The sequence below is a fragment of the Pelophylax lessonae genome (assembly GCF_965119305.1).
Source record: "Pelophylax lessonae genome assembly, chromosome: 12".
Lineage (NCBI taxonomy): Eukaryota > Metazoa > Chordata > Amphibia > Anura > Ranidae > Pelophylax > Pelophylax lessonae.
Genome location: NC_138779.1, coordinates 122,285,646 through 122,298,485, shown reverse-complemented (window position 1 = coordinate 122,298,485; position 12,840 = coordinate 122,285,646). Strand labels below are relative to the sequence as shown.

At 41.4% G+C, this 12,840-nt stretch overlaps 1 protein-coding gene across 1 annotated transcript in view; it reads left to right on the top strand.

Moving 5' to 3' along the window:
- Positions 1 to 12,840, top strand: part of ARHGEF12 (Rho guanine nucleotide exchange factor 12) — a 506,356-nt gene that overhangs the window by 98,831 nt on the left and 394,685 nt on the right. The window contains exon 5 of the mRNA XM_082273891.1: positions 6,465 to 6,563. Coding sequence (XP_082130017.1) covers positions 6,465 to 6,563 — 99 coding nt within the window. The remainder of the gene's footprint in view (positions 1 to 6,464; positions 6,564 to 12,840) is intronic.

Here is a 12,840-nt window from a genome sequence, read left to right as displayed (position 1 = left end):
TACGTTGTAGTATGTACTACTTTAGTAATACCTGCATAGATATAGTCTTGAATAGAGCAGGGAAAGATAATTTCGAGACACAGCTGGAAGTGACAGAATATCTCTCCTAATTGAGGTGAGATCCCCTATTAGGTGTTTCTGTCGGAAGATATATTCTCACGTCCCATTCAGATGGATATGGTAACATTTTGTACTTTCGTTCACTTTCTGCCCTGTACCCAGTGAGGACACAGATTATGGCGGCAGAGATCCGAAACAAAGAACCAGCTCAGGAGAAGACTGCATTGGGACTCCTGGGCTGGTGAGTGTTTATTACGTCAGTAGCTACAGTAGTTGTAGCCCTTGACTTTTAGACCCGGTTCACACTACTCCGACTTGTCAGGCAACTATTCTGTGCAATTGAACCGTTCTAATCAGAGCGACTCAAGTTGGTTTGACTTAGAAAAAGGTTCCTGCACTACTTCTGGGCGAAGTCGGAAGCGACTTGCATTGACTTCTATTATGAGAAGTCGTTTGCAAGCCACGATTAAGTCGTGCTGCACGGGCGACTTTGAGTCGCCCCGTGTGAACCGACTCTTAGAGGTGAAAATGTTTTTGTTTCACACGTGTAAAAAAAAAAAAAAAAGATACAATAGTCAAGGATCATAAAATCGGAAAAAGAGGCTATTGCCAAAAACATATCACATATATAATATATAATCTAAACTATGAGGTTACATCACGGTGAAGGGACCAGGCTCATACATACCTGGCGTTTTTTCCAGCTGCTCCTAGCTGCTCTGGCATTTTAATTTTTTTATTTGTTTATTTTTTTTCCTTTCTCTCCCCCTGCCTGTAAACCCACCCGCATGGTAGCCTGTGTGTCCATGCACATTTTAGCAGCATTTAGTCCTAGCTTCTAAGAGCGTTAAAAAAAAAAAAAATGTCCTGTGTGCAAGAGGCCTTTAGGCTCCTTTCACACGAACGATCCAATCAGATCCGCCTGTCAGTTTTTTAGGCAGGTCTAATCCGAGCCTCTATGCATCCCTATGGGGCAGTGGATGTCAGCAGAGACATGTCCACTGACACCCGCTGCCATCCGCATCCGATCCTGTCCATGATATCCGGACGAATGGAAACCCTATTTTCCATTAGTCCAGGGGATCGGATCAGAAGTGATCGGATGAGAGCGGACAGGCGGACAGTGGTTGGCACGTTATCAATATACTAAAAAAAAAAAAAAAAAAAAAATGTTCTTTTAGTTAATACTTTAATTTCCAGTAAGGGTCTTCTATTGCTGATCAGCTTCTACTTTTGTCTTGTGTTTTTGTGTTTTTTGAGATCTCTCTGCCCAATTTGCAATTCTCATCCTGCCCTCCTTGAAAGCCTCCTTCCCATTGGGAACTTTAATCTCTGGCATAAAGTCTCTGGGAAATATAAAAAAAATATTAAAAAAACATGGATTTAAAATGGAACTATACTCTTCTCCACTCCAGCAGTGCAGTGACCACAAGCACATCCACTGGAAATCGTTCTGGCAGGGCATGTAAACGTATAGGCACAACTGTGTGTGTGTGTGTGTGTGTGTATGTATGTATGTATGTATGTATGTATGTATGTATCTATCTGCAAGTCCTAAGTTTTTTTTTTTTTTTTTTTTTTTTTTTTTTCTTTTGCAGGTAAGGTTTTTCTGTTTTCAGAAATTGGGCAGACATGTTTATTTATATGAGCCAATTTATGAATTTAAAGTGATTGTAAAGTCAGAAGGTTTTTTATCTTCATGCATTTTATACATTAAGATAAAAAAGCCTTCTGTGTGCAGCAGCCTCCCCCAATACTCTTACCTGAGCCCCCTCTCTATCCAGCGATGTCCAGGAATGCCTCAGCCGCCCAGGACTCTCTCTCCTGATTGGCTGAGGCACCGCAGAGGCACCATGTGCTCCCACTGCTGTCAATCAAACTCAGCCAAGCATGAGAGAGAGGGGACGGGGCCGAACAGCAGCCCTGTGTCTGAATGGATACACAGAGCTGTGAATTGGCTCGGGTGCCCCTATAGCAAGCTGCTTGCTGTGGGGGGAACTCAACAGGAGGGAGGGTCCAGGAGCACCGATGAGGGGCCTGAGAAGAGAAGGATCGGGGCTGCTCTGTGCAAAAGCAGCTGCTCAGAGGAGGTAAGTATAACATGTTTTTTTATTTTAATAGAAAAAAAGTCTTTACAATCACTTTAAATTGCTGTGTAAATCCTAGAGGGCATATTCGAAATGTTTCTTACGCCAAATTAGTCCCGGGCAGAGGAAAGAGCACTTTGCAGTGGTTGGTTAGTAAAGCCTGGAGCGTTGATGTCATCCATAGGCTTTCTACAGCCCATCCATACTCTGTCCCCTTCCCTGCAGCCACCACTGACTGACACAGGGAAGCCAGATCATGTGATCGGACTGCAGTGGGCTGAAAATAGGTAACTATATGCATCTTTCTTACAACGGTAAGTCAGCATAGGTGTTAAAAAAAAAGTATGCTGCCCCTCCATCCTTAAGATTTATTAGTGTTTGCCTGGAATTCTACTTTAAAGTACCGTATATACTCGAGTATAAGCCGACTTTTTCAGCATGTTTTTTTTTATGCTGAAAAAGCCCCCCTCGGCTTATACTTGAGTCACGGTCTCACTTACCTTTTCCCCGGTCAGTGCGCATGCGCCACCACCGCTCGGGAAAGCCCATACACGTCCGGCTATTCCCGGACAGTGGGCACATGCGCAGTGACATGTTGGCGCCGGGCGGCACCATTTTTAAATGTAAGGCGGATATTCTCCTGTACCATGCCTGCAGCACTGCATCTCCTGTACCATCTCCTGTGCCATGCCTATACAATCTCCTGTACCATGCCCACAGCCCTGCATCTCCTGCTTTCTTAACTGAGACACACTATAGAGGGCTATGCTTTGTTCATATTTCATGTCTGAGGTTTACAACCCCTTTAGTTCTAGCTTAATACCTGGTTTAGGAACTGGCAAAGGGTTTTCTGATAAGTGATCAGGCGACTCTAGAAAAATATTGCTGAATGTAATTGCCACACTTATAGGCCTTTTGCATTTTCACTCTTGTAAAGCTGGGTATCGAGTCCTCAACAGTGTGTCTTGGCACAGACATTGGAAATTAAAACAATGGAGGTGTTTTTCGGCCAGGCTTCCAAGTGCTGCATGCAGTATGGCAGTTACATTAGGCAATATTTTTCAGAACTACACGATATGCGAGGGTTCTTCAAAAAGTTTCTGCCCTTTTTTTTTTAGCTCTATTAAATATAAAAAGTGCGGAAACTTTTTGAAGAACCCTTGTATTTTAACCTACCAGGGATCTTTGACTACATAGTAAATTTCCTTTAAAAGTTTAACTTGGCCTTTATGTCCCATCATTCAGCATCTCCAACTGGCTGCACTCAAGTGATTTACCTGTAGGGGTTTTAAAAATGTAAAATATAGGCATAAGCAACTACAAGATACCAGACTTGAGAAATTCTTAGACTGACTGTACACCACGGGTTTTTACCGTGTTTTCGGTGCGGTTTTTAAAGGACTTGCGACCTAGAAAACAGCACCAAAAACGTATCGGGCATTTTTGGTGTGGTTTTTGAGTCGCATGTCCTTTAAAAACTGCACCTAAAACGCGGTAAATCGCGGCAAGATTGCATATGCGTTTTTTGCAGCCGATCAGTGTGAAAGCAGCCTATCAGTTACCTAGGGTAAGTGGGGTTTGAGTAACCCTTATGTGGCATAAGTGTGAGAAGTTGATAAACAAATATGCAGGAGGTAATTTGTCTGCATAAAAATGACATTACTAGAAGAAAGTGCTCTCTTCTCTGCTTTGTCACTGCTGTATTTTTAAAAAAAATAGTTTCTTCACACCGAAAAGGCCTCTTATATGGGCATGCACTAGGAATTTCTTTACTAAAAACAGTGCTTCTCTTTTAATAGTCTTTACTCTGTTTCCAGACCTTGCTGAGATCATACTGTAGATTATCATTCTAATTTTCACATTAAAGAAATACATTACGTTATCTAGTTTGAGCATTTTTGTGACTGTTGCCCAGGTAAAGGCCCTCATCCAAGCTGGGTGTTTGTGGATGGGTTTCCAGCAGGCTGGAACGTCTCCTGTGATTGGTCCTTGATCTTTCTTTTTTTTTTATAGCCAGAAATTTCAAGATATGTCTGTCTTTAAAGACATTACCATGCTATCTATCTATCTATCTATCTATCTATCTATCTATCTATCTATCTATCTATCTATCTATCTATCTATCTATCTATCTATCTATCTATCTATCTATCTATCTATCTATCTATCTATCTATCTATCTATCTATCTATCTATCTATCTATCTATCTACCTTGCGAAAGTATTCGGCCCCCTTGAACTTTGCGACCTTTTGCCACATTTCAGGCTTCAAACATAAAGATCTAAAACTGTAATTTTTTGTGAAGAATCAACAAGTGGGACACAATCATGAAGTGGAACGAAATTTATTGGATATTTCAAACTTTTTTAACAAATAAACTGAAAAATTGGGCGTGCAAAATTATTCAGCCCCCTTAAGTTAATACTTTGTAGCGCCACCTTTTGCTGCGATTACAGCTGTAAGTCACTTGGGGTATGTCTCTATCAGTTTTGCACATCGAGAGACTGAAATTTTTGCCCATTCCTCCTTGAAAAACAGCTTGAGCTCAGTGAGGTTGGATGGAGAGCGTTTGTGAACAGCAGTTTTCAGTTCTTTCCACAGATTCTCGATTGGATTCAGGTCTGGACTTTGACTTGGCCATTCTAATACCTGGATATGTTTATTTGTGAACCATTCCATTGTAGATTTTGCTTTATGTTTTGGATCATTGTCTTGTTGGAAGACAAATCTCCGTCCCAGTCTCAGGTCTTTTGCAGACTCCATCAGGTTTTCTTCCAGAATGGTCCTGTATTTGGCTCCATCCATCTTCCCATCAATTTTAACCATCTTCCCTGTCCCTGCTGAAGAAAAGCGGGCCCAAACCATGATGCTGCCACCACCATGTTTGACAGTGGGGATGGTGTGTTCAGGGTGATGAGCTGTGTTGCTTTTAGGCCAAACATAACGTTTTGCATTGTTGCCAAAAAGTTTTGATTTTGGTTTCATCTGACCAGAGCACCTTCTTCCAAATGTTTGGTGCGTCTCCCATGTGGCTTGTGGCAAACTTTAAACTACACTTTTTATGGATATCTTTAAGAAATGGCTTTCTTCTTGCCACTCTTCCATAAAGGCCAGATTTGTGCAGTATACGACTGATTGTTGTCCTATGGACAGAGTCTCCCACCTCAGCTGTAGATCTCTGCAGTTCATCCAGAGTGATCATGGGCCTCTTGGCTGCATCTCTGATTAGTCTTCTCCTTGTATGAGCTGAAAGTTTAGAGGGACGGCCAGGTCTTCGTAGATTTGCAGTGGTGTGATACTCCTTCCATTTCAATATTATCGCTTGCACAGTGCTCCTTGGGATGTTTAAAGCTTGGGAAATCTTTTTGTATCCAAATCCGGCTTTAAACTTCTCCAACAGTATCTCGGACCTGCCTGGTGTGTTCCTTGTTCTTCATGATGCTCTCTGCGCTTTAAACGGACCTCTGAGACTATCACAGTACAGGTGCATTTATATGGAGACTTTATTACACACAGGTGGATTCTATTTATCATCATTAGTCATTTAGGTCAACATTGGATCATTCAGATATCCTCACTGAACTTCTGAAGAGAGTTTGCTGCACTGAAAGTAAAGGGGCTGAATAATTTAGCACGCCCAATTTTTCAGTTTTTTATTTGTTAACAACGTTTGAAATATCCAATAAATTTCCCACTTGTCCCACTTGTTGTTGATTCTTCACAAAAAATTACAGTTTTATATCTTTGTTTGAAGCCTTAAATGTGGCAAAAGGTCGCAAAGTTCAAAGGGGCCGAATACTTTCGCAAGGCACTCTCCTGTATAATGTTTGTATAGTGAAATAATTGTTCCCTTTGTGTCAAATTAAACCTACGTTTTTTTTTTCTGTATTAGTATTTTAAAACATCAATTGAATATAATCTTGTATCCTGTTTCCTGTTAATGCCTAATAATTATTTTTCAACTTTAACATTTTAACAGTCCATACACACTAGGGACAGAAAAAAAATGGCAGAACCCCTGGCAATAAAGCGCCATAAAAAATGCCCATTGTGATGGGTTTTTTTTTCTGCCTGAAAATGCTCCTCTGAAAATATACCTCAATGCCGAGATATGAATGGACTCATAGGCACATAGAGTTGCCTCTATAGACTGAAAAAAAATAAAAGCCTGTATTAACAGCATTTTTTTACGCCCAGTGTGTATGAACCCGTATAGTGCTAATTTATTTTCCATATTTTACCATTTTAAGTATATTGAATATATTTGTTGTCCCCTCTGTAATCTTTTTTTTTTTTTTTTGGTTTCTGCTCCTCAGGTTTAGTACAGCGGTGTGTGATAATTCAACGGGATGAGAATGGCTTTGGGTTAACCGTTAGTGGAGATAACCCGGTCTTTGTTCAGTCTGTTAAAGAAGGTAAGTGTCCACTTTATTGACCCTGAAAGGCACTGCTTCCACTGACAGTTACCAAATGTTCCAGGATTCTTTGCTTGCTTACCATTAGGAACAGGCAGCAAAATTAGCAGCTTGAATAGCATTAAGGTAGAACATGTTCAGTTAGTATTTATTTTTTTTGAACTGCTATAGATATTTTTGAGTTGGTGTTTATCAGAGCAAAATAAAAAACCGGAAAACATCTATGCAGTACCATTTTTTTTTTTTTTTTCATGCTTTATGCCTTTAAAAACTCTTTTAATTACAGAAAAATTCCTGTTGATCTGTAATACATGAAATCCGCTCCTAACACTTGTGGGCCGACAACATGCATAATTTTGTTGACTGCTTGGTGATGGCCCTGCTTAGTTTTGCGTTGCTAAACCACTCAAAACATTTCCCCTCTCCCATCTCTACAAAATCTCCCAAAATAAGAACTAGGAGAGCTTATTACTCCCCTTGAGAGAACACTGAAAGTGTGGACAAGACACAGGCCAGCTCTACATTACTGATTTTATCAACAGATTTTTCTTTATCATCCTTTCCGGTATGCAGGAATTGAGAGTTATATTGCTGTCTTCAGGAGTTTTAGGAGCCCAGTACAACCCTGTGTCCAACTAACATTTTTGCTGGTGTCCTACGCAGTTCTTCAGCTCTGCCAAAAAATAACTCTAACCCCGCTGGCCTGAAGATTGCAGGGCTAACTCAGAATGGAATCTTCGGGCATGGGGGCCCTGTATTGTGGATCTTTACAGACCTCTATCTTCTGTGTTAGTTACATAGTTAGTGAGGTTGAAAAAAGCTATCAGTCTATCCAGTTCAACCTATGGTGTGTGTGTCTACTGTTAACCACACATTGTATACCCCTGTATGTGTTAGCCACAGGGTACGCTCAAGGTCCAGAGCTGTGTCCCAACCTATGACCAATTCTATGTCTCACTGGAAGCTACCGCTATTTTAAAATTCCTGTCTAGATTTTCTCGGTTTCTGCAACACCATGGATCCTATTCACCACACCCTTTGAGTATAACAGATCACTCCTACTTACCCTTTTGGGAAATTGTTGGATTGTGGGGGAGTTCATCCACATAGTTCCGCTTCCCAACTTGTGTTAGTACCCCCAGCTATTACTTCTGATTACTTCCACAGCAGTACAGTTTCACCAGACCAGTGCTGCCAGTCAGTATCCCTAATCACTGCCCCACCAATCAGTGTCTCTAATCGCTTCCATCCAGTCAGGATCCCCAATTGCAGCGAACCACTCGGTGTCCCCAATTACTGCCACACTGGTCTTGGTGTCCCTGATCGTGAGCCACGCCAGTCTCAATGTGATCACATCAGTGTACGTCTTTAAAAAATACCCTGGAGCATTTGCTTTCCAAAATGTGGTCACTTTGTGGGCGTTTCCTCTTTCCTGGTTCTCCAGGGCCCTCAGAAATGTGGTAGGTAATCAGGAAATTAGATGCACAATTTAGAACAGGACAGGGATATGCAAACTGTGGCCCTCCAGATGTTGCAGAACTTCAAGTCCCATGAGGCATAGAAAGACTCTGACAGCCACAAGCATGACACCCAGAGGCATGCTAGGACTTGTAGTTTTGCAACAGCTAGAGGGCCGCAGTTTGCATATCCCTGCCCTAGCACATCTGAAAGGACTGTTTGGATTCCGGACCCCTCTTTGTGGCTATACGGTAAAAAAGCCTCACATGTGGTATCGTCGCATTTCCTGCATTTTCCAAAAACTTGTAGCAAAAAATGACATTTTCAAAAGGCTCACTATGCATTTCAGAAATTACCTTGGAGTGTTTGCTTTCCAAATTGGGGTCATTTTGTAGAGGTTTTCACTTTCCTGGTATTCCAGGGCCTCCAAAAATGTGATAGGTAATCCAGAAACTAGATGCTGAATTTATGCTTCTTGAAAGCCCAAAGGTGCTCCTTGGATTTCAGGGTCTTTGGATCTAGGCTGTGAAGAATTCTCACATGTTAAGGGGACAATAAGTTGATTTTAAATTTCATGGCATCAACACGTCTCAAAAAAGTTGGGACAAGGCCATGTTTACCACTGTGTGGCATCCCCTCTTCTTTTTACAACCGTCTGCAAACGTCTGGGGATTGAGGAGACAAGTTGCTCAAGTTTAGGAATAGGAATGTTGTCCCATTCTTGTCTAATACAGGCTTCTAGTTGCTCAACTGTCTTAGGTTTTCTTTGTCGCATCTTCCTCTTTATCATGCGCCAAATGTTTTCTATGGGTGAAAGATCTCGACTGCAGGCTGCCCTTTCAGTACCTGGATCCATCTTCTATGCAGCCATGATGTTGTAATTGATGCAGTATGTGGTCTGGCATTGTCATGTTGGAAAATGCAAGGTCTTCCTTGAAAGAGTCGACGTCTGGATGGGAGCATATGTTGTTCTAGAACTTGGATTTACCTTTCAGCATTGATGGTGCCTTTCCAGATGTGTAAGCTGCCCATGCCACACGCACTCATGCAACCCCATACCATCAGAGATGCAGGCTCCTGAACTGAACGCTGATAACAACTTGGGTTGCCCTTGTCCTCTTTAGCCTGGGTGACATGGCATCCCAGTTTTCCAAAAAGAACTTCAAATTTTGATTAGTTTGACCACAGAACAGTTTTCCACTTTGGCACAGTCCATTTTAAATGAGTCTTGGCCCAGAGAAAATGCCTGCGCTTCCGGATCATGTTTAGATATGGCTTCTTTTTTTGCCTATAGAGTTTTAGCTGGCAACGGCGAATGGCACGGTAGATTGTGTTCACCGACAATGTTTTCTGGATGTATTCCTGAGCCCATGTTGTGATTTTCATTACAGTAGCATTCCTGTATGTGATGCAGTGCCATCTAAGGGCCCGAAGATCACGGGCATCCAGTATAGTTTTCCGGCCTTGACCAGATTCTCTGAATCTTTGGATGATGATATGCACTGTAGATGATGATAACTTCAAACTCTTTGCAATTTTTCTCTGAGAAACTCCTTTCTGATATTTCTCCACTATTTTTGCCGCAACATTGGGGGAATTGGTGATCCTCTGCCCATCTTGACTTCTGAGAGACACTGCCACTCTGAGAGGCTCTTTTTATACTCCATCATGTTGCCAATTGACCCAATAAGTTGCAAATTGGTCCTCCAGTAAGGACCTAGTTTCTTGCTGGGATCTCTGGCCCTGGTAAAACATTTTTTTTCCTTTTTAAATGGAATTTTTTCCTATCTTTGTTTTTGTTCCTGTGAGACTCTACAATCAATTGCTGGACTGGATAATCTAGATCCAGAGGGTTCCCACCAGTCTGCCCAGCGAGTGCGCACAGGTCCCAGCTATGCACTCGATCGGCCGTGACATAGCCCCACTGGACGGAGGCTGGCCTGCAAGTTAAACCTCTCGCTAAGGCACAAACGCCCTGCTATTAAAAGTGCTTAACCAGTGCATAAATGTGATTCCAAAGGGGTAAGTATCAATTTGGATGAATAAGCCTGAGTTGCTGTTGATGTAGATTTTAAAGGTGCTAGTAGTGCATAAATAAATAAAGGTAGAATAGTTGATGTAAGGTGCTTGATGTGCTAACAGTGAAACAATTTAATAAATTGATGCAGGCAGTGTCAAATGACATGGGTACACCTGAAGAATTATATTAAATTCTGAAGTGCCAGCAGTGCATATACAATAAATAATAAATGCAAAATTTTATGAATACACACATGATGCTTGATAAGATATTAAGTAATTGATAAAGGCACGGTGCTCAATACGACATACAAAAGCAAATAAATACAGTAAATAAGGCTGAGTTAAATATCAGTGCACTATTATAGTGATTTAATAATCAATAAGTTCATAAAAAATCCTCATAAAAATCAAAAAAGCAAAGTTCATGGGTGACTTGTAGTGCAAATTATACAGGTATTTCTTGGGTGCAGTAAAGTGCAGATGCTCTGTGCTCAGCTTGCAAACGTTCAAGTGATGATTCTTGTTTCCACCGTGGAGGGTAGTAAGAAAACACACTCACCAGAAAGAATAGGTCTTATATACTAAGACCGGGTAACGCTTGTTTGGCCACCTGGACCAGGATAGGTTCCGCTGAGGGATGTAGTGCCCCAATCCTCAGGACTGTCCGCTCCTAGTTCACCTCCATCTGTATGTCCGACCTTTTAATTTTATAACCTTTTATAGCCTTTATCCTTTAGAGTTATCTCTATTAGTTGTCCGCTGAATTTTTTATTTCACTTCAGAAAGATTTATAAGCGGACAACTAATAGAGATAACTCTAAAGGTTAAAGGCTATAAATGGTTATATATATGGTCGCAATCTTGCCCGAGCCTGGACCGGCTCTGTGACCTTAGCCGACAGCGGGCTTCAGCTGTCTGCTTAAAAGCAGACACAGGAGTGCAGAACCAACTGCACTCCTGTGATTCACAGGAGAAGTACAGCCAAATGAGCTTTGGCTGTATTTCTCCTTTAAAGAGGAAGTCTCATTAGCGTTGAAAAATTAAACTCTGATCTATGGATTGATTTAGACATATTTGTGCTTGATGAAAGGAATGCTGACTGATTATATAAATAAACCATTCTTTACTCTCCAGTCCAACTGTTGACCATGCTATGCTAGCTCTCGTTCTTCTGCACTAATTGAAATGGGAAAAATGCTATGTTCTCTTTGTGCCATGGGGGCAGGATAAATAAACATATAGGGTGAGAATTTTTCCTTAACTGTACATCATAGCCATTGTAGAGCAGACCGCATGCTGCCCATAATAGATTAATCTGGTTTTACAGGTGCATACACAGTCGATTAGCACACCCTGCGATTTCCAGTAGCAGAATTCTGACCGGTTCACTGGGTATCTGCTGCACTTTTCATGGGTACTAGATTAATGGGAGTCCATAGTTCCACTTAAGTCCCAGAGCCTTTTTTCTCCAAACCCTGAGAGTTTTTTTTCAGGAATGTCTGCCCTAATATGATTCAATATGGGTATTCGTTTGGTGGGTGATCTTTTGGGGGGGGGGGGGGGGAGCAGAAGGGTTGTGGAGAGCATCGGGTGGTATTCTCTTTTCAGACTTAATAGCACACTCGCGTGTCTGCCTAAAGAACAGCGTATTTTGCCTGTAGTTGCAGGAAGGCGTGCGATTTTACATGCATATCCCCATTAAACCCTGGTTCAGATTGATGCTACTTTCAAGTGAAGTAGCACAATTTCAAGTAGCATGATTTCAAAGAATCAGGCCAGTGCGATTTCAGGCGCTACATCTGTGCGCCTTCATGCACAGATGTCTAATAAAGTCGTACCTGAAATTGGCAATGGTAGTGCAGGAACTACTTTTGCAAATTGGTGCAGCGCTGCAAAGTCGGCGTTGCACCGATTGGAGCGGTGCCAATGCCGGCAATAGGCTGCGATTTAGACCTTTCCAATGTGAACGAGGGCTAAGCTGGCTACACACTGTACAATTTTTATACAATTCTCTTGTACAACTTTCCTTTAGATTTACAAAAACCATATGAGGTCAAACCAGAACACTTTCAAATTGTATGCAATCAGGCAGGCCCTTGTACTGCATAGTTGAAGGAAATGGAACATCAAAATTTGTATGTGTATCCAGCTTGAAATAATCGCCAATTTGCAGAGTTTTACAATACAGCAAGGGATAACTCATGGCTGAAAACGCTGCTTGAAGTTTTAGTGCAGCAGAGGCAGTGTTGTCAACAAACTGCAGTAAATTAGAAACTCATTCAATATTTTGCACAATCAAAAAGTTGTCATTTTTTAGCATGTTAGCATAGCTAATTGATTAAAAAAATAAAATATGTGTTAGAGATGTACTGCATGTGTTTTTTTTTTTTCTCTTTTTCATTTTGCCTAATTAAGCGGCTTCACCGTTTAGGCGACAACCAGGTTTTTGGTGCATACATTCTCAAATGCAGGTGAAGCCACACTGCCATTATAAGGCACCGTTACAAAGTGTGGTTTCTGACTCAAAACGATCTGACCTTCCAACCCGAGGCCCATATATAGCAATATCCAAATAAAAAAAAAAGGCAGCCACTTTACCACAATATAGAATTTGCATGGGAATGGGGTACATGGGCAGGGCAGTACAAAATCCTAAACTACGCCAACATTACCAGCACTTCCGCTAGTTGGCAAAAATACACCTAATAACATTTTTCATGTTTAGTTAAAAACAGGGATTTGTGCTGCATACAGACAGGTGTCAGACAGAACAGGAAACAAGGGAAGTTTCCGCAAT